We start from the raw sequence: 23,829 nt of genomic DNA, 5'->3' as shown, positions 1-23,829 counted from the left end.
CATAATAGGAGGTCACTGTCCAAGGTCCATAACTCTAACATGGATTTTGACAGAATTATGGCCCTTTTTGAACTTAGAAAATTCTACATTATCTAGGCTTTTAGTTTTACTATCAAGCACTGAGAATAGTGGAACACACTGTCCTACTGACAGCTCTTGTTTTACTGGTAGCTTTATCTTATTGCCCAATATAATTTGGATTTATTTGAGACATTAATCGTTATATTTACAGTGTACTCAAATGCGATGCAAGAAAATATCAACTCACTGTTATACCCTGGCTTTATAGAGGAACTTGTAGATATTGTAGAATTAAAGAAGGAAAATCTAGTGGTAAGTGGACTTGTTAACTATTTTTATATCTCACAAACCTAATGGTTATGACCGTGTTTTTGACTGGCAATTCTTATAATACCAATCAAATGTCTAGAAGAAATGATATGGGAAAAGGATGTAAAATGTTTTAGTGACTGAGGAATAGTGTTAGAAAGTAAGCTAATTTTTAGCACAAACATGGCAAGTGCAGATAATAAGTTTGATTAATTTGATTTTTAAAATGCTAGATGTTTCCTAATTTTCATTTGTGTGTTTAAAATCTAGAACCTAGGTATGTTAAGTTAGTGATCATGAATCATGCAATGTTAACAGATAATGTGTTTTTACTTGCTATTTAACAAATGTAAAATTTAAATGTTTAGGATCTCTCAAATTTTATGGCTTAAATAAGATTTGCCTCTTTTTAGTTACAATACATTAACATTACATACATTTTTCAGGATATTAAAAGTGCTGCATTGAGAACTTTGACTTCAATAATACATCTTGAAAGGAACCCAAAGTAAGTTCTAGTTTATGTAAATGATAGAATTAATTGGCTATAATACAGGTTGAAACCGTTCTTTAGTCATATACTGAAGAGCAGTTATGTAACATTGTCCTTAGATTTTCATCCACATTCGGCAATAGCTTTTCTCTGCAAATCAAAAAAGAAAATGCAAGATTCTTTTTGTATAGCATTCGATCAATATTGTGGGATTTTTTTGTCCACTGTACATGTCATATGGTGACATTCCAGGTTTTATTTGTGGAGGAAGACATCATATGCTCCTTGGTGTATTATTTTAGGCACAGGCAGTACCCGAGTAGAACCATGGAGCATCCTTAAGCTGTCTAGATAGTTTCCTCACATAAAAGAATTCAAAGTCCTTTATAGGATTTGAATGCACCAATTGGCTATGTCACTAGTTTAGTGTTAAGGCCAGGTTGTATATGCTTACAATCTGAACAGACTCTTATATTGTTGGCAGATCAGTTTTTAAATTTCAAACGGATATTCATATTAGTGATTACAGACTTTTTTCGTAACGGGTTGGACAATTCCATTCAGGAAATTTGCATGTTATCAATCCGATATTTGCCTATTGTTTCATTTGTTTCCAACTTGGGGTGGAGATTTATAAGATTATGGCATAATTTAATGATATTTTAGACATAACGATTTACATATGTACATATATGTGCTGTAAACTATACAGAGACATAAATTATTTGTTTCAGATTGACCAATATTATAGATGCTACGGGAGCGGCATCTTATCATGGCTTCCTTCCTGTACTAGTCAGGAATTGTATACAACACATGACAGGTAACATGTTTTATCTTTTTCTTTCAGTCTTATCCTTATCTTAAACATTGCACTTAAGTGAACGTAACAGTATCTATTTCTTAATTTTCTGACAAAATTGAACAGATTATATTTCTTGTAATTAACCTTAAACAATATACATAACATGAACATAACATTATATAAGACATACTTTATCTGTTTTGTCTGATTTAAAGGGATTTTTTTACGATTTATTAATTTTATGACAAAAACAGATTATATTTGATATAATTCCATACATTTAATAATAAGTTTGATACATAGTGTATGAAGACATCATCGAGAATTTGACTTCTATAACCATTCTTTCATTTGTAGATTCAGAGATGAAAGCTTTTCCACAGCCCTATGCAACTGCCTTGTTCTCGTTCCTCTACCATTTGGCAAGCTATGAAAATGGTAATTTCTTACATGACAATTGATAAATTCTCATCATTACAAGATAGTACTGTTATATATGTTTTTGGCAAGTTCAGTTTCAGTTAAATTACTCATAAAGAACCTTAGTGTTTTTTATTATTCCTTAGGACCGTAGGTAAAAGGTCAAGGTCATAGTAACTCTCAATACCTTCTTCAGGTTTGATAGATCTCCATTCTTTAGACTTAATGAAAAAATGTCTGGAAGATATTCATAATTATTTAAGATGACAAAGTTGAAGGTCAAGGTCACTGTAATCTTGAACACATATCATATGCTTCCTTGTGGTAACGATCCCTGACATTTTTGGACTCTGTATGCTAAATATGAAATTTATCTGACCAAATTCACTGTTCTTACATTTATTCATGTTAATTCAAGAATTTAAGTTAAAACATTTCCTTCCTTACAGTTATTATTGTAATATAATTTGTGACTGTAGGTGTGGAGGCGTTAGTGTCCTGTGGTATGATGGAATCTTTGCTCAAAGTGATCAACTGGTATGGAGAAGGTCATGATCACATAACTGTGAGTCTACTGTTTTCTAAACTTTTTAGAGATCAAAAATTCCACTCATCTGCTTGTAATTACAAGTGGAATTTAAGAGAATTTGATGCAAGACAAGTATAAAAATGTTGCCTGCACATTGGATTTAGAAGCTACTCGTCTTTGCAGGACTAGTGACCTTAAAAAAATTTTTTTTCAATGCCTGCTTTTGTATCATACTGCTTGTCTTAGTCAGATTTACCATTTTGAGTTAATTTTAGAATATATTTGGACCCCTATTGAAAAGGAGAAATACATCCTGTATTTTTCTCTTCATTTCACATTGTATCTTGAGACATGGCGGTGTGTAACATGGCTGACATTAGTGAGCACAAAAATCATTGCATTGCACATGTTGACTAGTTTTGTAAGACAACATATTTTAAGTAAAGTAGTTGATAATTTATTTATTATGTTGCCACAGTTTGCTACCCGTGCTGTTCGAGTTGTGGACCTGATAACAAATTTAGACATGGCAGCCTTTCAGACACAAGGTGGATTACAGGCATTTATAAATAGATTAGAGGTAGGTATCTTAAAATCAGGTTCACTCGTCAAGCATAAAATAAACATATTACAGTGTAGAAAATAAGTAGGATCTTGTTCTTTAATAAAATCAAATTCCATTACTTCATTGAAATTTAGTTTGAAAGTATAGGAGGAAGTCCATCTTTTAATCATCAATTTTACTAATATAAAATTATGTAAATAAATTTCTCTCTCCTCACAAACGATGTGAAATGTTGATTGATTGAATAAACTGCTAGAAATGTTATAATGTCTACGAGGGGCGTCCGTGGCCGAGTGGTTAAGGTCGTTTACTTCAAACCACTTGCCCCTCACCGCTGTGGGTTCGAATCCCGACAGGGACTTTGGATTCTTTCATGTGAGGAAGCTATCCAGCTAGCTTACGGAACGTCGGTGGTTCTACTCAGGTGCCCGTTCGTGCCTGAAATAATGCACGGAAGGGCACCTGAGGTCTTCCTCCACCAGTAAAGCTGGAACGTCGCGATATGACCTATACTGTGTCGATGTGACATAAAACCCAAAACAAAACTACGAGTGATTTTTCACCTTCTATAATAAAGGCGTATAAAAGGCCTGTTCCCAATGGAATTTTTTTTAAAATCATGCAGTTTTCCCGAAATTCTGAACTTTCACCAGCCTTTTTCTTTCTCAAATTAGCTTTTTCTCACAAGATGTTTAGGTTGAAAAAAACTACTGTCTATTTAGGAAATTATTTGTTACTGTTTTTTTTGTTTCCACAGCATGAAGTAAGTATCTGTCGCCAAGTTCAACCGTTTGAAATCCGTCCAAATCGTCTCGACTCATCCATGGATTTACAGCCAGAGTCGCCTCCTCTTGCCATGGAAACGGATGCTGTGAGCCCAGAACAAGCCGGTGATTCTCAATCAATGGAAGACCAGGGAACTAGTGTTGATGAACCACAGCCTTCTACATCTACAGGTGCTGCTGCTGGTGCTAGTCAGTCATCTCTACCAGATTATTCTGCTGCAAAAACTGGTAATTACTTAATAATACTGTTAACCTGTTAGATGCTAAATTTGTTTGAAACAGTCCTTTTAAACATGAAGAGATTTCATTATCAAAATACAAAGATCAAACTGTCAACAATATAGAGCATGGTAATTACTTAATAATATTGTTAACCTGTAAGCTGATGAATGTGTGAAGTGGATTTGCCCCGATTTGAATTACAAACAGTCCATTAAAACTTTAAGGAATTTCAATATCAAAATACAAAGATTTAACTAGGGTTTCTTAATCGGACAAAAATCATAATCGATCATCGAAAATAATCGAACAACCTTTTTCGATCAATCATCGATTATATAATCAAAACATTTATGATAACAAAGTAAATATGCACAATGCACATATCATGCTTTAATATTTATAAGAATTCCATTAATATTCTATATTTTGTGTAACTACCACTTAATCAACTGAAATAAACTAGTTACTCATGCTTATGTTCATCCTTGAGTAAAATATTTTAATCAAATAAATTCATTATATCTATGAAATTATTATGTCTCAATTCCAATAAAGGAATGAATAAGCTATGTATGGGAACAAGAGAAGTTGGTCATTAATAAAAATGCCAGGTTTTTTTAATGACACTATATATTTATATTGTAACCATCTTTAGTTTAGTGTGTAGAATAATTTTATGCATATCTTCTTTGTTTGAAGTCAAAACATGTTTATTTCATATTTAAAAATAGACTGTGTAGCAATTTTCTAATTTCAAATTTGAGCATAGTATGTCTGTAAACTAGAATGCCTCACTGTCAACTATTAACCTCATGGTCACCAGTATGCTTTCTCATTCATTTTAATGAAAATTATTGGGTAAACCAAAGCTGGCTTTAATTTAAAGTGTTGTTATAATACAGTGAGTCACTTAAGTAACAGCAAGAAGATAAATAACCGATGATCGATTATTGAACTTTGTATTCGATCATCGCTAATCGGTCCTATAAACGATCAATTATCGATTATACTCGATCATCGTTTAATCCCTAGATTTAACTGTCCACAGTATAGAGCCAGGTGAGACTTCATTAATATTATTGGCAGAGGTTTATCACTCATTTCCAGCAGGTTAAGTATTAGGGATGTATGTGAATAGAAAGAGGCAAAATTCAACCTTTTCTTCCAATCATACAACTGAGAAGTTATTATTTTATGATAACCATACGCAATATATATAATATAGTTCTAGAACTATTTGTCACTGTAAATTCCAGCAGTTTAAGGGCTATATGTTTATTAGTCTCATCTTTAATAGAAATATTAAATATCAAAAATTGATGAATAGACAGTTATGTTTTTGATTAAACATGTAAGTAATTGTTACCTTTTTTTGACAGAGTCTTTAATAGATTATTTTAAAGATAAATTCAGATGTTAATTTTATCTAAGATATTAAAAAATGACTAGCAATGAAGTTACTTAACTTAGTAATTAGTGCTATGTTTATGCTACTTTTCTTTTCACTTATGCTAGTAATAGATAATTTTTGTATCTCAGAAATGTATTAAAGTGTGTTAAATTTGTAAGCTTACATTTATTTTTAAGGTCGTCAGTGTTTTCCTCAGAGGGCTGCACTATTGAAGTCGATGCTAAACTTCTTAAAGAAGGCCATACCAGATCCATCGTTTTCAGAAAGTATGAGGCACTGTAAGTATTTTCTACTTTGTATCATTTTTATTCATTTCTTAAGCTGTCAGGTAATGGACTTTCAATTTTCTTTTCATATTATGAACAATTCAATTGAAAGTTGTATGGAAATGGTAAATTATAAAAACAGAGATGGTGTATGAATGGCATTCATGTGTACGAGATGTCCTTTATAGGTATTTGCGACAGGGCAGACATAACTTCTTTTATAAATATTTAAAAATTTAAACAGAGATGGTGGATAAATGCATTCATGTGTACGAGATGTCCTTTGGTAAATGCATTGATGTGTACGAGATGTCCTTTATGGGTCATTTGCGACAGGGCAGACATAACTTCTTTTATAAATATTTAAAAATTAAAAAAGAGATGGTGTATGAATGACATTCATGTGTACGAGATGTCCTTTATGGGTCATTTGCGACAGGGCAGAATGCAAAATAAAAACTGTTATGATTTTACACTTTCAAACTGTTTTGTTTGTTGGCAAAAATATTTACAGACATAAACTTCTTTTATAAATATTTCAAAAATTAAAACAGGGATGGTTGGTATATGCATTCATGTGTACGAGATGTCCTTTATAGGTCATTTGCGACAGGGCAGAATGCAAAATAAAAACTGTTATGATTTTACACTTTCAAACTATTTTGTTTGTTGGCAAAAATATTTACAGACATAACTTCTTTTATAAATATTTCAAAAATTAAAACAGGGATGGTTGGTAAATGCATTCATGTGTACGAGATGTCCTTTATGGGTCATTTGCGACAGGGCAGAATGCAAAATAAAAACTGTTTGATTTTACACTTTCAAACTATTTTGTTTGTTGGCAAAAATATTTTCAGACATAACTTCTTTTATAAATATTTCAAAAATTAAAACAGGGATGGTTGGTAAATGCATTCATGTGTACGAGATGTCCTTTATAGGTTATTTGCGACAGGGCAGAATGCAAAATAAAAACTGTTATGATTTTACACTTTCAAACTATTTTGTTTGTTGGCAAAAATATTTTCAGACATTAACTTCTTCTATAAATATTTCAAAAATTAAAACAGGGATGGTTGGTAAATGCATTCATGTGTACGAGATGTCCTTTATGGGTCATTTGCGACAGGGCAGAATGCAAAATAAAAACTGTTTGATTTTACTCTTTCAAACTATTTTGTTTGTTGGCAAAAATATTTTCAGACATTAACTTCTTTTATAAATATTTCAAAAATTAAAACAGGGATGGTTGGTAAATGCATTCATGTGTACGAGATGTCCTTTATAGGTCATTTGCGACAGGGCAGAATGCAAAATAAAAACTGTTTGATTTTACACTTTCAAACTAATTTGTTTGTTGGCAAAAATATTTTCAGACATTAACTTCTTTTATAAATATTTCAAAAATTAAAACAGGGATGGTTGGTATATGCATTCATGTGTACGAGATGTCCTTTATAGGTCATTTGCGACAGGGCAGAATGCAAAATAAAAACTGTTATGATTTTACACTTTCAAACTATTTTGTTTGTTGGCAAAAATAATTACAGACATAACTTCTTTTATAAATATTTCAGAAATTAAAACAGGGATGGTTGGTAAATGCATTCATGTGTACGAGATGTCCTTTATAGGTTATTTGCGACAGGGCAGAATGCAAAATAAAAACTGTTATGATTTTACACTTTCAAACTATTTTGTTTGTTGGCAAAAATATTTTCAGACATTAACTTCTTCTATAAATATTTCAAAAATTAAAACAGGGATGGTTGGTAAATGCATTCATGTGTACGAGATGTCCTTTATGGGTCATTTGCGACAGGGCAGAATGCAAAATAAAAACTGTTTGATTTTACACTTTCAAACTATTTTGTTTGTTGGCAAAAATATTTTCAGACATTAACTTCTTTTATAAATATTTCAAAAATTAAAACAGGGATGGTTGGTAAATGCATTCATGTGTACGAGATGTCCTTTATGGGTCATTTGCGACAGGGCAGAATGCAAAATAAAAACTGTTTGATTTTACACTTTCAAACTATTTTGTTTGTTGGCAAAAATATTTTCAGACATTGATTTCTTTTATAAATATTTCAAAAATTAAAACAGGGATGGTTGGTAAATGCATTCATGTGTACGAGATGTCCTTTATGGGTCATTTGCGACAGGGCAGAATGCAAAATAAAAACTGTTTGATTTTACACTTTCAAACTATTTTGTTTGTTGGCAAAAATATTTTCAGACATTAACTTCTTTTATAAATATTTCAAAAATTAAAACAGGGATGGTTGGTAAATGCATTCATGTGTACGAGATGTCCTTTATAGGTCATTTGCGACAGGGCAGAATGCAAAATAAAAACTGTTTGATTTTACACTTTCAAACTATTTTGTTTGTTGGCAAAAATATTTTCAGACATTAACTTCTTTTATAAATATTTCAAAAATTAAAACAGGGATGGTTGGTAAATGCATTCATGTGTACGAGATGTCCTTTATAGGTCATTTGCGACAGGGCAGAATGCAAAATAAAAACTGTTTGATTTTACACTTTCAAGCTATTTTTGTTTGTTGGCAAAAATATTTTCAGACATAACTTCTTTTATAAATATTTCAAAAAAAAACAGAGATGGTGGATAAATGCATTCATGTGTACGAGATGTCCTTTATGGGTCATTTGCGACAGGGCAGAATGCAAAATAAAAACTGTTTGATTTTACACTTTCAAACTGAGTTTGTTGGTAAAAATAATTACATAAGTTCTTTAATAAATATTTCAAAAATTTAAACAAGAGATGGTGTATGAATGGCATTCATGTGTACGAGATATCCTTTATAGGTCATTTGCACAATTTAGAATTGTTTGATTTTACATTTTCAATCTGACTGTAAAAATATTTATGGGCATTTTCATCTACAGTTGGGTAATAGTTTTTTTTTGTTTTCAGTGTTTATTAAAATAACAGGTCTGATGTACAATGATTTTGATCTGACATGTAGATAGTAAAAAAACATTTTGCGTAGTAATAATCACGAAGGCCGATAGGCCCGAGTGATTAATTACAAAGCATTTGAAAGAAAAATGTGCATTATTATACAATAATGCATGAAGAATTAATATCTATTTCCATTCTAACATGTGAAGAAAAAATATAATTATTATTATAAAGTTGGACTTTATGTTTGGTGGTTAAATCTGTTTTCGCCTTAGAGTTTTCGAATAGAAACGTCCTTTAAAGGCTGTTCCAGTGGGTTGAAAAACTGTCGATAAATCTACTGTGTATTGAAACATTTTGAATTTTAAAGAATTTTAAAAACGTTGATAAAACTTTGTTTGTTTATTTTATTTCACTCAATAATTTTTCAAGCGAAATACAAATTACTAAATGTGAAATAAATGTAAAACTTAACTCGTTTGCGACATTAAAATAGCCTACATGATTTGATTGTTTTGCATGTGCTGTTTGGCGATACATTGTGACGTCACGTAAACAACACTTTTAAACGTCTGTACAGCGTTGACAATTGAATTAAATATATTGGTGTTTGGATTCAATTTCTTAGTTAGACCATTTTCTTTCATTCTAGATAGTTTCACAATTATTTTTTTTTATTTTTTTATTATCAGATTTTTCAAACAAAATTGCGCCTGCGCCCTCAATGTGAAAATACACAGGGAGATAATAGAACGGCGAGTGCATTGTTGCAGAATAATGCATGCTTCGGGCCTTCTTTGTTTATATATAGAAAAATTTCCGATAGTGTTAGCATGTTTATTTGTGCATGATATGAACAACTTATTGCCAGTAATGACTTGTGAATGATTAGAGTAAAAAACCACTTCCAGCTTATTGAGGGCTTTCACTACAAATGTCAACTGTGTATACATATATGTACATGTCTGTTTTCATTATGTTTTCAGTAATGGAAGGGTCTCTACCGAAGTCGTTAAAGCATATTATAAGTAATGCTGAATATTATGGACCATCTTTATTTCTCCTAGGTAAGTTTTATCATTATGATTTTCTCCCTTTTCCTTTTGAATTGGTTTCAGTTTTGAAAACAATATAGATGACTTGATTTTAAGTCTTGACGGTACATTTTAGATGACAGTAAATTCCATAAAATTCAAATCTAAATTTGTCATATAAGGCAATTATTGTCTTGTCAGATTGCACAAATGTGTGGGTTGATTTGGTTGTAGTATTGACCAGCTGTTGTTGTATACCTTCACAAAGTTGAACTAGTATTACCTTAACTTTACTTTACTCTGGAAATCTCAACTAAAAACTATTTTTATTGTTTATTGGTTTTAAGTTGGCACCTTTTTCTTGAACTTGTTTTACTAGATACTTGCTTTTCATAAAACTGTTTAGTGAACTCCTGTATAGATAGCTTGTTATTATAAGAGGATTTGTTTCAAATAAGGTCTTCAGACCAGCTTGGTGAGGTACTGTGATATATATGCTTTTAATAATGTTGAATGCAAACACCACTTGTATCACACATATATACAATACACAGATAAGCATTTGTGGTTGGTGGAAAGTTGTTTTGTACATTTACTGTTGGTGCTTTAGCCATAATCATTGTCAAACAAAACTAGGTAACTAGATAATAATTATGTCATGATTTACTTACACAATAGATGTTGTTAAATGTTTGCTGTATTGTTGTATATTTCAGCGACCGATGTGGTTACAGTGTATGTATTCCAGGAACCGTCTCTCCTTTCCTCTTTACAAGATAATGGTCTCACTGATGTTGTTCTTCATGCTCTTCTGATCAAAGATGTAAAATACTTTATATCTTATCACCTAGTTATAGTTACTTGTAGTTATAGTTATCGACTCGTCTAAAAGAACGAGATTATTAACTCTTTCACTGCAAGAACTATTGTAAGATAACAGTGTATTTGCTAGAAAAATTTCACATCATACATTGCAATAATGGGTATACCTGTTCTGTTGGCAAATAGATTGTACTGTTTGTACAGGGAACAGGTGTGTTGAAAGTGAGAAGGTTATTAGTAAAATATAAACTTTAATCTTGGGTTTTGTGTAATAGGCAGAGTTTCTACAGGCTATCCAGATTTTTCAAAGATATTTAAAAAAAACTGTGTTGTCAGTCATAATGAAGTATCTTAGTTGTCTGAAAAGTTTATTCAAAATTCTCTTTCAGTGTTATAACATGCTGCTGGAGAGCTTGTCAATATTTATTTAGAATTATACCCTGATCTGAAAGGAGAAAAAATCATTAAACAGAGGAAGCTCTTCTAGAATTACTCCCCTTATTGTATTTTTTTTTTTTCTGTAAAATATTTCTCCCATAAATTTATGACCATATTTTGTTATATTGCCATATGATAGGTACCAGCTACAAGAGAAGTGCTAGCCTCGTTACCAAATGTGTTCAGCGCCCTCTGTCTTAATGCTAGAGGGTTAGAGTCCTTCGTCAAGTGCCAGCCATTTGAGAGACTATTTAAGGTTTTGCTGTCGCCAGACTATTTACCTGCTATGAGAAGGCGAAGAAGTGCTGACCCGTTTGGTAAGACTTTACATTACATAACTTGTACCAAATTTCTGAACAAAACAAAAGTTGCACATAGAAATCCTTTTAATAAATGTTTAACATACAATAGGTTGAGGAAAAAAACTATTGTTTCTTTCGAGTGTCATAATGTAATTATTTGTAACTTTGAAGTAAATGTGCTGCAATGGGTTGGCAAACTTTATATAAATGCAAGGACTGGGCTGCTAGTCAAAAATCCTACAACTCGTGTGAATAGACTTGACAGAAGTGCCAAATATGAAAAAAGCAAAGCATATGAAGTATTTACTGGTGCCAATAAAACTGTTTTTTGAAACTACACTTTGGCCCTTTTTTCAGGGGATACAGCGAGTAACCTTGGTAATGCCATGGATGAACTGATGAGACATCAACCCTCTCTACGCATAGATGCCACAAAGGCAATCATTCGGGTATGTGAAACTTACTGTGTTTATTCATTGATATTTCACTTGATTCAAGAGTGTTGTTCTTAAAATGGAAAAATATACAAAAGATGATAGAGAATTGTACTCAAGCAAATATTTTTATTTTATTGTGTGATTCTTAGCCCAATTTGAATTAAAAACATTTCAATAGTTCTGAAAAATGCTGGAAATTTCACCATTATCCTCTCAAATTGAAAGTCGAAGAAATGTTTTGTGTGTATGTTTTTATATATAAGAATATTTATGATGCAATATACAGTTGTTTGATACTCTCTGATATAGTTGTTACAAGAGGTGAACTCCCTGGGTAGGGACAATATGTACATATGCCAGAAACCTCAGCCAAAGACAGAGCAGATGCTCCTCAATCTACGCTCACCACAGGCCCAAGATGGTGGCTCATCTGATGAAGAGGAGGAGGAAGAGGAAATGGCACCGTCAGGAAGTTCACAGGCCCAACAGGAAGTGGATGCATCCGAGTCCAAATCTTCTGAACCGTTAGTATCGTCATATATTTTGCCATTTTGTAACTGCACATTATTAAGTTTACATTGTTATGTTTAGCAAAGCTACATGGGGTGGGGGTTTAAAAAAAAATAATAAAAAAATGGATAATTGGCAAGACGAAAATTTACATAGCTTGTAATTAAAGATCAGTAAGTGTTTAGAAGTTGTGAAGAATAAAAATGTTGGGTAGAAAATGTCAAATGTAACCTTCTGTTTTGAATGAGATTTGTATAGTTACTTTATTTAATCATATTTCATTGATTTTATTGAATGTTTTCAGTTCTGGGAGTTCAACTACTGAGAGTACTGACAAACGTGCCATACCGTTAATGGATTACGTACTGAATGTGGTAATGTCGTCTTCTTACGAAATCTGTTATAACATTAATGAATTGGGCAATAAATTTTTATATTTATAAAATTAAAGTAAAAATGGATGTTATTTCTACTAGATGAACAGTTTTTAACCAAATGCAAGTAAAGAAATCTTGTAAAAGCTAGCACACCTCTGATCATAAATTAATTTTTTGTATAAACATCATAAAAGAATTTGCACAAATCAAGGTGCTTGAAACATGCTGAGGCTTATTCCTCTTAAAGTGATATTATGCTCATTTTCCCATTGTCATTTTAAACCGAATTTAGTAAATATTTCTGAAGTCTCAAGATTGACTCTAATAATGGTGATTGACCAACAGTTCATGTTTGAAAATTGTCAGGATAAATTATAAATCTGCATAAAATGTAAGAAGATTGCCCAACTGTAATTTGAACGTTGCAGGTTAATTCTGATTGATATTTACATAAATTCCCTTTGGGTGTTTATTTATTGTTCATGTGAAGTAATTCATAAAATTAGAGGAAAAATGTAAACTTTTTTTTTACTTTCACCTGTTACTCACTGTATACCGTTGGATGGGCATAATGGCAGTTAAACTGTTGACATTTTCTTTGTCAAATGGACAGTATACAATAGATTAGTTCTGTATGTAATAATATACATGTATGTTTTTACAGATGAAGTTTGTGGAGGCTATTCTCAGTAATAACTCAACAGATGATCATTGTCGGGAATTTGTCGGACAGAATGGTTTACCAGAACTGATGGACATTCTTGGTATGCCGAACCTTCCCATTGAGTTTCCAGCATCGCCAGCCTGTCAGGCTGTTGCCAGTGTTTGCAAAGCTATTCTGGTGAGATATATAGTGGTAGTATTCCTATTCAAACAACTTAAATAGCTAAGATAGGAAATATTTGATTGAAAGTTCATTCCTGTATCTATTCATAGATCCATACAGTATTATTTCCTGTCTGATGAACAGTTTTGTTGATAATGGCAGAAATGAGTTAGTTTTTCACACAATGTTATTAAAACCTTCAGATGACTATAAAATGCATAATTGCTTAACTCAAAATATTTGGTAGGCCCAGTTGTGTTCCCAAAAGTGGGAGAAAGAAAACAAAACTTGCTGGTTTGACAATCTATAGGAAATGATTTATTTTTACATGTAGAAGAAATGTTTCTTTAACATGACATAAACTTTTCTCCATGTTTACAGACGCTATTAAGAGACCCTAAAGTGCTTGAAGAAGGTTTGAAAAAGCTGAATACAGTTCTTGAGGGGCTTGAACCTCTTCATCGGCCCCTTGATGGACCAGGAGGCTCGGTACTGCTGAGGGAGCTAGCAAGTGTAGCCCATATACCAGATGCTACACTATCTCCAAATGCTACACCGCTACTACATTATCTTTCATCAGCTCATGCCTACATCATGATGTTTGTTCATGTCTGTAAGATGGGACAGGTAATTATACTTGTTTCATAGTTTGGAGACCTTTCTATTGAAAATGTGTCACAGTTGAATCATTTTTCCCATAAATGCATTGTGCATGAACTATGGTATTTTGTTTTGTGACTGAAGAATACCAGTATTGTGCCTTGTTACAAAGTTTTGTTACAAACTATGGCAGATAATGCAAGTATAAGTACATTTTGTATTTGATTTATCGATAAAAAAATTATTTGCAAAGTTATTTAGAAAAGTTTTGTGTAGATACTGTTGAACTAGTTATGTAACATACTAGAGATATTTTCATTACTAATTTTTGTGTTGTAGACTGACATAAGGACTATATCTGTAAATCATTGGGGCTCGGAACTAGGATTAGAGGTTCTCTCTGGCCTCAGTAAGTTGTACACGTCCTTAGTCTGGGAGAGCACGGTGCTCCTAGCTTTGTGTAGTGAGGACATTTTACCTGCCAACAGCGAATTTGGACGATCAGATATGAGCAAGTTGTTACCGAAAGACTTCAAAAATGAGACGGACAGTAAAGATGAAGAGACCGCAATGTCCCGAGCTTCCGTCAGTCCTGGCAGTAATGGAGTCAGCCAAGCCATGGAGTCTCTGTCCACCTCGGATACTCCAGTAACCATGGATACAGAAGAAACAACACCTAGCGACAAAGACAGCAAGAAATCAAAATTGTCCCCAGCTTTACAGGTTATTATCTTGCTTACAAATATAAAAAAAAAAACATTTGAAAGCAAGATTTTAAATTTCTATCTTTGGATTATTTTGTATACATTAGTAATTCTTGATCATTTTTGAGATACTAAATGATAATATCTATTCTCTGAATATTTACTGTAATGTTAGACGTTTTCACCAGTGCCATATTTCGTGAAATCTAAATTTCAGACAAAGTGGCAAGGTTAAATTCTCTCAAATTTCTACTTTCAGCTCTGTTAAATTGATATGTTTCTTAGATATTAAGCAAACATTTTCTCCATTTTTTTCCCCTCCAAAATCTTAAATTTTAGAAATAAGTCATATGAAACCATACAAAAATTTCTGAATTTACAATTTTATTTTTTTTACACAGTATATTTGCATGTAAAACTTTATGATTTTGTACAATGTTATCATGAATGCAATTGATTCACATTTAAATATTCTGATTTAATGAATTCAGGCACAAGTGAAGCAGCTCAAACCATTGCTGACTGTCTCCTCAAGATTAGGACGGGCCCTGGCTGAATTATTTGGTCTCCTTGTGAAGCTATCTGTTGGAGGAAGGCTGAGACAGAGAGGGAACCAGTTACCACCTACAATGCCAATAGTCCCAACTCCTGCAGCCCAGTCTGTAGCCAAGGCTCTCACAAAGCTGCTTACTGATGGCTTGAAATGGGAACCACCTTCCTATTCTCCACATCCTAAACTAAGGTACGACCTCTAGCTCTGTAGGGTTTTTTTGGTAGGGGGGGATGTTGTTTCTAAACATTTATTTTATTCAATTTCATTGTTAACACTATGAAAATTAGTCAGTTTGGACATGGGACACATAAGTGAATTACAAATGTATTGAACTAGATATTGTAGTCTGAATATTTTGCTACCATGATGTCAGATATTTAAGTGACTAAAAATGGGTTATACATCTACCCGATTGTTGCCAGCTATGTGCTTTTAAAACATTGTCAGTATAATTAAAAAACAAAGATTTTGTAACAATTTCTTCCCTCATTTTCAGCCATTCTAAAATGTATGTTTCTATGCTAATAGGTTAACATTCCTGGTGTGTTCTGTTGGGTTTACTTCCCCAATGTTGTTTGATGACAAGAAACAGCCTTATCATCTGATGCTACAGAAATTCCTGTCATGCGGTGGGCAAGATGCTCTATTTCAGGCATTTAACTGGGCTCTCTCCATCAACGGACAGGTATCATTGGACGAGGGCCTGGAAAACCCAGATCTACCAGGTAAGATTCTGGCTTTGTGTATCATTCAATACTTTAGAAATGGGTTGTCAATACAATGTAGTTGGACAGGTGTATACAATTAACAACAACTTTGTTGCTTATATCATTTTTGGTTGCTTATGGCATTCAACTACCTAGAATTAGTGTTCAATAAATCTGTTACAAGGTACTTGATATATAAACAACTTAGGGCTAATGGCTTTGAATGATAATTAATTATACCCAAAATCAAGGTTTTTATATTCAGTCAATTCTGTGTATTAAGAAAATAAACGAAAGTGGATGGCGGACGATGTCATGATTTTGAATTACCATCTTCGTTCTTGTGATGGGTTTGACAGAAATGGATTATAAGATACTTTAGATAGATTACAGTTACATTCTTTAAAAGTACTAAGTAATCTCCCTAGTAACCAAGTACTAAACTGGAAAAATGAGCAGATACTCCAAGTACTGAAATGGGTACTCGTTGCCATCTTGAAATGTTTATATATTATCTAAAATCTTTTCAGTTGGTACTGGAGAGTTTCTTGATGTAACGAGGTACTCAATTTGAAGAATGACCAAATAATAAAGTACTGAAATTGGTACCCATTGCCATCTGTACTTTAAATGTTTATATAATACTTAAAAATCTTTTCAGTTGGTACTGGAGAGTTTCTTGATGCTTGGCTGATGTTGATAGAGAAGATGGTGAACCCAAAGACGGTGCTAGAATCCTCACACCAGCTTCCTGCTAAATCCACTCAGCTAGGATTTGTACCCTTTGATCCCATTCAGTTTCTCATTGGAGCTCAAAAGGTATGCAATTCGTTTATCTTTTTGAAAATTGAAATAAAGTTATACTTCGATGTTCGTTTTCAGAAATATGAATGGCTGGTTTTCCAGTTTTTCATTAGTTTGTTAGCTCACCTGAGCATGCTCAGGGTGAGCTTTTAGGATCGATGATTGTCCGTCGTCCGTCCGTCGTCCGTTCACATTTAGTTGTTAACACTCTAGCGGTCGCATTTTTGCCTCAATCATCATCAAACTTGGTCAGGATGCTTATCTAGTTGATAGCTCGGATGAGTTCGAACATGGGTCATCTCGGATGAGAAACTAGGTCACAAGAGCTAAAAATAGAAAAACCTTGTTAACACTCTAGAGGTCACATTTTTGCCTCAATCATCATCAAACTTGGTCAGGATGTTTGTCTAGGTGATAGCTCGTATAAGTTCGAACATGGGTCATCTCGGATGAAAAAGTAGGTCACCGGAGCTAAAAATAGAAAAACCTTGTTAACACTCTAGCGGTCACATTTTTGCATCAATCATCATCAAACTTAGTCAGGATGCTTATCTAGTTGATAGCTCGGATGAGTTTGAACATGGGTCATCTCGGATGAAAAAGTAGGTCACCGGAGCTAAAAATAGAAAAACCTTGTTAACACTCTAGCAGTCACATTTTTGCATCAATCATCATCAAACTTGGTCAGGATGCTTATCTAGTTGAAATCTCATATGAGTTCGAACATGGGTCATCTCGGATGAAAAAGTAGGTCACCGGAGCTAAAAATAGAAAAACCTTGTTAACACTCTAGCGGTCACATTTTTGCATCAATCATCATCAAACTTGGTCAAGATGCTTGTCTAGGTGATAGCTTGGATGAGTTTGAACATGGGTCATCTCGGATGAAAAAGTAGGTCACCGGAGCTAAAAATAGAAAAACCTTGTTAACACTCTAGTGGTCACAATTTTGACTTAATTGTCATCAAACTTGGTCAGGAAACTTGTCTAGGTCATTGCTGGGAATAAATCGAACATGGGTCATCTCGGATGAAAAATTAGGTCACAGGAGCTAAAAATAGAAAAATCTTGTTTACACTCTAGTGGCTACTGTTGTGATCCAAATATTCTGTTAATTGGTCTGAAAGTTTGTTTTGATGATTTCTAAGTCAAGTTCAAACAATTGGGTCATCTTGGATGAAAAACTAGGTCACACCGCCCAAATATGGAAAAAACCTTGTTAACATTCTAGTGGTCACATTTTCGACTCAATTATCATCAAACTTGGTCAGGATGCTTGTCTGGATGAGTTAGAAATCGCATGTGAAACTAGGTCACCGGAGCTAAAAATAGAAAAATCTTGTTAACACTCTAGTTGCTACTGTTTTGATCCAAGTATCCTGGAAATTGGTCTGAAAGTTTGTTTTGATGATTTCTAGGTCAAGTTTGAATATGTGTCACCTGGGTAAAAAACTAGGTCGCACTGCTCAAATATGGATAATTCTTGTTAACACTGTAGTGGTCACATTTTTGACTCACCTGTCATGAGACTTGGTCAGAACGGTTGTCTAGGTAATTGTTTGGATGAGTTTGATAAGTCAGGTGAGCGATCTAGGGCCATCATGGCCCTCTTGTTGTTGATAGTGGATGATAAGAAGCATTTTTATGTAGTTTAGAGGTCAAGGTCTATGTTTGAGATAAGTCATCAAAAAGGGGTCTTAAAGATCTTGGGTAAGAAGGAAATAACTTTGTGGGTAAATTTTCATTTTGTTGAGACAATGCATTGTGCATGATAACTGTATTTGAAGCGTTAACCCTTAACCTGTGCTGCTAAATTTGTTTAACAGATACAGTATGCCCTGCTTTGAAATTGGAACTTTCCAAGTCCAATTTTTTAGGGATTTAAGAAAGAAAGTACAAATTTGAGTTGCCAACAGTACAATGCAAGCTGGCCTGGCTCTTTACTAGTGGCAAAGGCTAATCCCTTATTTTCGACAATGGTTTAAGTTAAGCTGGCTTAACAAGTTATAGTTTACAATTTTGTATAAAAAATATAAATACTTCATCAGTTTAATTGAATGTTCTCTGCTCTTTTTAATTCGACAGGCTGCTTTTAATGCAGTGATGAACTTGTGGAACAAGAAGCCATTAAAGATGTATGGAGGTAGAATGTCAGAGTCCATACTTGCTATAATGTGCCATATCATCAAGGCTGAAGCTGTGATAAATGTAAGTATAATATCATTGTCAGGCAAGGTTGACACTCTTTCATAATATTGTCATAATTTTGTCATGCAATGCTCGAGCTGTGTTACACTGTTAAACAAGGCTGAAGCTGTGTTATGATATTGTTACATAGGACAGGAGCTGTAATGAATGCAAATTTGATATACAATGTAGTTTCCACACTTAGACTGATTTAAAAGAGGAATTTTAAAAAGGGCCATAGTAGTTGCAAATATATTGGAAGGATTTACATTACAATAATTGTTCACAAACTGATTGGTGACTAAATACAGTTATAAAGTACAAGCAAACATACAATTTTGGCAGGATATACAATAAAATTGTTGTTTTCACAAACTGATTGGTAACCAAATGTTGATGAATGATAATTAACCAACATATAGTATTCTCGTCAGGAAGATTATAAGTGACAGTATTTACTGAATTGTTTATAATTCAATTTGTCAGGAGCATATGGCTAAGGTGAAGCCTGCAACCAGCGATGTGGCTTCTGCTAGTACTTCCAGTAGTAGTGCTACAGTGCCGGGAACAAGTGTTGTAGGGCAGCCAGTACCAGCGACGGGAATATCGGCGTTGTCAGGGGCAACAGCTGCAGCTGCACCAGCATCATTGAGACCAGTCAATGACTCGCATGTAGATGCTGTATGTTACTCTTTGATCTTCATTTTATTCATGTATTTAAACACATATCTCCAAATTTCCCACATGTATCCTTGTCGTCTGAGAATGACTTTACCTCTGGATAAGTCCAGCTCCAATTTGGAGTAGTTTCAAATGGGCATATTTAAAATTTTATTTGTTCAGTAATGTGTAAATGGCATTTGTGAAAGATAAATTCAATGAGAGAATGTAAAACGTTAATATCCGAGATAAGAAGTAAATTAATAAGAAAAGAAATAAATGAATAAATAGGCAAAAAAGTATGCTTAGGAATGAAAGCAGTTGTAAAATATTAATTGCATACAGATTCATATTCAGCATGAATCAACTATTTAAAAGCATCAATAGTAATGATTTCTGTATTCTTAAATGATAGTTGATGGAAATGGGATTTACAAGGAGTAGGTGTGTAGATGCATTGTTACACACAAACACACTGGAGGAGGCTACAGAGTACCTGCTCACATCTGATGGTACCAGTAGATTCTCACCACAACCTGTTCCTCCTGTAAGTATTCCAACTAGGTCGAAGTATATACATATAGTACATAACACTGAAACTGGTCTGAATTTGACATACATGTACTTTTGCTTTAGTGATAGAATTCTGAATATGCTGACTGTACTGGTACTAAATCTTTTTACTCATATATATTATATGAACAGTTTTATTTGTTCTGAAGGGAATTGTTCTGTATATGTGCTCAAACAAAAGAGTATATATTCCACAGATTAATAAAATTAAAGTGTTTTATTATTTTGTGTCTGGGTTTCAAAAAGGACCCCATCCACTCTGAAAAGAAGATAATAATTAAGAAAATAGATGAAAATAACCAAACCAAAGTGTTCAGTTTTTACACGATCGGTCACAATTCTTTGCATATGCATGCAAAAGTATCATGGCATGAAGGTATTTTCACTTCATTTAAAAATATTTGACTTTAAAATCAATATTGTTAAATTTATGAATGAGCCAAACTTCAACATATATGTATCTGGTAGCAAAATATTATAAATTACACTTGTTGTATATTTTGTTACTCGATGACTGACAGTTGTATATACAGTAATATGTGGTCATGTATTTTCAGACCATGACAAGTATGGATATGAATGAGGATGAACAAATGTTACAGGCAATAGCTCTATCTTTAAGACAAGATACAGAGGTATATCATACTTTCCCTTAATTCTATACATTGAAGGAATTGATACATTTTCATGGTAATACAGTTTCAGCAACTGATTTTTAACCAGGTTTTCCATATGAAAAAAAATGGTTATTAGATTGTTTATTAATTTTTAGCTCACCTGTCACAAAGTGACAGGGTGAGCTTTTGTGATCGCTTTTCGTCCGGCGTCCGTCCGGCGTCCGTCCGTCGTCCGTAAACTTTTACTTTAAATGACATCTCCTCATAAACCACTAAGCCAATTTCATCCAAACTTCACAGGAATGTTCCTTTGGTGGTCACCTTTAAAAATTGTTCAAAGAATTTAATTCCATGCAGAACTCTGGTTGCCATGGCAACCGAAAGAAAAAACTTTAAATCTCTTCTTTTAAAAAACCCTAAGAGCTAGAGCTTAGATATTTGGCATGGAACATCTTCTAGTGAGTGTCTACCAAGTTTGTTCAAATAAAATCCCTGGGGTCAAAATTGGCCCCGCCCCAGGGGGTCATTGATTTTCCCTATATGCATATAGTAAAAACTTAAAACTTCTTCTTTTAAAGAAACCCCAAAGAGCTAGAGCTAAGATATTCAGCATGAAACATCTTCTAATGAGTGTGCACCAAGTTTGTTCAAATAAAAGCCCTGAGGTCAAAATTGGCCCCGCCCCAGGGGTCATTGATTTTCCCTATATGCATATAGTAAAAACTTACAAAATCTTCTTTGAAAGAACTCAAAAAGCTAGAGCTAAAGATATTCAGCATGAAACATGTTCTAATGGGTGTCTACCAAGCTTGTTCAAATTAAAAGCCCTGGGGTCAAAATTGGCCCCGCCCCAGGGGGTCATTGATTTTTCCCTATATGCATATAGTAAAAACTTAAAAAATCTTCTTTTAAAGAACTCAAAGAGCTAGAGCTAAGATATTTAGCATCAAACATGTTCTAATAGGTGTCTACCAAGTTTGTTCAAATAAAAGCCCTGGGGTCAAAATTGGTCCTGCCCCGGGGGTCATTGATTTTCCTTATATGTGTATTGCAAAAACTTAAAAAAATCTTCTTTGAAAAAACCCAAATAGCTAGAGTTTAGATATTAAGCATGAAACATCTTCTAGTGAGTGTCTACAAAGTTTGTTCAAATAAAAGCCCTGGGGTCAAAATTGACCCCGCTCCGGGGGTCATTGATTTTCCTTATATGTGTATAGCAAAAACTTAAACTCTTCTTTGAAAAAGCCCAAATAGCTAGAGTTTAGATATTAAGCATGAAACATCTTCTAGTGAGTGTCTACAAAGTTTGTTCAAATAGAAGCCCTGGGGTCAAAACTGGCCCCGCCCCAGGTGTGTCATTGTTTTTAACTATATGTGTATAGCAAAAACTTTAAAAAATCTTCTTTTAAAAAGCCCAATGAGCTAGAGCTTAGATGTTTAGCATGGAACATCTTCTTATGGGTGTCTACCAAGTTTGTTCAAATAAAAGCCCTGGGGTCAAAATTGGCCCCGCCCCAGGGGGTCATTGATTTTCCCTATATGCATATAGTAAAAACTTAAAAAATCTTCTTTTAAAGAACTCAAAGAGCTAGAGCTAAGATATTTAGCATCAATCATGTTCTAATAGGTGTCTACCAAGTTTGTTCAAATAAAAGCCCTGGGTCAAAATTGGCCCGCCCCGGGGGTCATTGATTTTCCTTATATGTGTATAGCAAAAACTTAAAAGATCTTCTTTGAAAAAACCCAAATAGCTAGAAGTTAGATAATAAGCATGAAACATCTTCTAGTAAGTGTCTACCAAGTTTGTTCAAATAAAAGCCCTGGGGTCAAAATTGGCCCCGTCCCGGGGGTCATTGATTTTCCTTATATGTGTATAGCAAAAACTTAAAATCTTCTTTGAAAAAACCCAAATAGCTAGAGTTTAGATCTTAAGCATGGAACATCTTCTAGTAAGTGTCTACAAAGTTTGTTCAAATAAAAGCCCTTGGGTCAAAACTGGCCCCGCCCCAGGGGTGTCATTGTTTTTAACTTTATGTGTATAGTAAAAACTTTAAAAAAAATTCTTTTAAAAAGCCCAATGAGCTAAATGAGCTAGAGCTAAGATGTTTAGCATGAAACATCTTCTTAGTGTGGTGTGGGGGGGGGGGGGGGCTATATACAGGTGAGCGACCTCAGGGCCATCATGGCCCTCTTGTTTAATAACTTATACCTAATGTATTACTTTCTGTATTGAATATCAAACTGTGTTTATCTGATAGTTCTATACATGCCTGAAATTTCATCTGGCATAGGGGTGAAAAATGAGTCTCGTGCTCAAAAATATTGTCATTACTCCATTATAAATGACGTTGCAAATTTATACACTATTATACTAACATTGTTATTTATGAAATCCCATAAATATCCATGTGAGAAAAAATAAATTTCCATGTGAGAAAAAATCTATGTGCGGTTCAAATAAGAATATCCATCCCTCAGATACCTGCCAGGTCTCATTCGAATTGCAAGACATAACAGATAGATATTTTCATTTATACATTTACCTGTTTGTTCATACCCTGGCTAATAATTTCAGGGTGAGAGTAAGACGGAGGACGAGGGAAAGAAGAAAGAAGAGGAGGAAAAACAGGATTCTCAGGAACCACTTGATAAATCTGTGCTGGATGACTTCACTGAGAAACTTTTCCCAGGCTGTCTCACATTGTTAGATACGCTCCCGGAGACAGTGTACAGAGTTTGTGAGTTACTTATTGTTGTCACACAAAGGAACGGTCAGGAATGGCAGAACATGGTGCTAAATACACTGGTGGCAGAGGTCAGTAATCTTGTTAATTCTTTAATAGAACAAGCCATGTATATATTTTGATGCGACGTTATTTTTGTTATATAAACATAGCATTAAGACTCACTAAAT

At 33.7% G+C, this 23,829-nt stretch overlaps 1 protein-coding gene across 7 annotated transcripts in view; it reads left to right on the top strand.

Annotated features, from left to right (window-relative positions):
- The window catches only part of LOC132742732 (E3 ubiquitin-protein ligase HUWE1-like), a 90,923-nt gene that overhangs the window by 14,484 nt on the left and 52,610 nt on the right, over positions 1-23,829 (top strand). For 5 of the 7 annotated variants that reach the window (XR_009627467.1, XM_060731226.1, XM_060731200.1 and 2 more), the window contains exons 10-34: positions 233-333; positions 777-838; positions 1,558-1,646; positions 1,986-2,066; positions 2,528-2,613; positions 3,056-3,157; positions 3,900-4,155; positions 5,737-5,838; positions 9,751-9,831; positions 10,515-10,621; positions 11,198-11,375; positions 11,718-11,809; positions 12,107-12,321; positions 12,612-12,681; positions 13,349-13,525; positions 13,892-14,137; positions 14,450-14,833; positions 15,306-15,556; positions 15,896-16,092; positions 16,736-16,893; positions 18,964-19,086; positions 19,552-19,746; positions 20,141-20,272; positions 20,856-20,933; positions 23,491-23,730. Coding sequence is in view for 6 of the 7 variants with exons in the window: in XM_060731226.1 (XP_060587209.1) it covers positions 233-333; positions 777-838; positions 1,558-1,646; positions 1,986-2,066; positions 2,528-2,613; positions 3,056-3,157; positions 3,900-4,155; positions 5,737-5,838; positions 9,751-9,831; positions 10,515-10,621; positions 11,198-11,375; positions 11,718-11,809; positions 12,107-12,321; positions 12,612-12,681; positions 13,349-13,525; positions 13,892-14,137; positions 14,450-14,833; positions 15,306-15,556; positions 15,896-16,092; positions 16,736-16,893; positions 18,964-19,086; positions 19,552-19,746; positions 20,141-20,272; positions 20,856-20,933; positions 23,491-23,730 (3,803 nt within the window). In the remaining variant the exon portion in view is untranslated. The remainder of the gene's footprint in view (positions 1-232; positions 334-776; positions 839-1,557; positions 1,647-1,985; positions 2,067-2,527; positions 2,614-3,055; positions 3,158-3,899; positions 4,156-5,736; positions 5,839-9,750; positions 9,832-10,514; positions 10,622-11,197; positions 11,376-11,717; positions 11,810-12,106; positions 12,322-12,611; positions 12,682-13,348; positions 13,526-13,891; positions 14,138-14,449; positions 14,834-15,305; positions 15,557-15,895; positions 16,093-16,735; positions 16,894-18,963; positions 19,087-19,551; positions 19,747-20,140; positions 20,273-20,855; positions 20,934-23,490; positions 23,731-23,829) is intronic. The other 2 variants (XM_060731220.1, XM_060731215.1) reach the window with 2 other exon arrangements.

This window comes from Ruditapes philippinarum, unplaced genomic scaffold (genome assembly GCF_026571515.1).
Source record: "Ruditapes philippinarum isolate M1 unplaced genomic scaffold, ASM2657151v2 ctg14_1_1_1_1, whole genome shotgun sequence".
NCBI lineage: Eukaryota > Metazoa > Mollusca > Bivalvia > Venerida > Veneridae > Ruditapes > Ruditapes philippinarum.
This window is presented reverse-complemented; position numbering and strand designations above follow the sequence as displayed.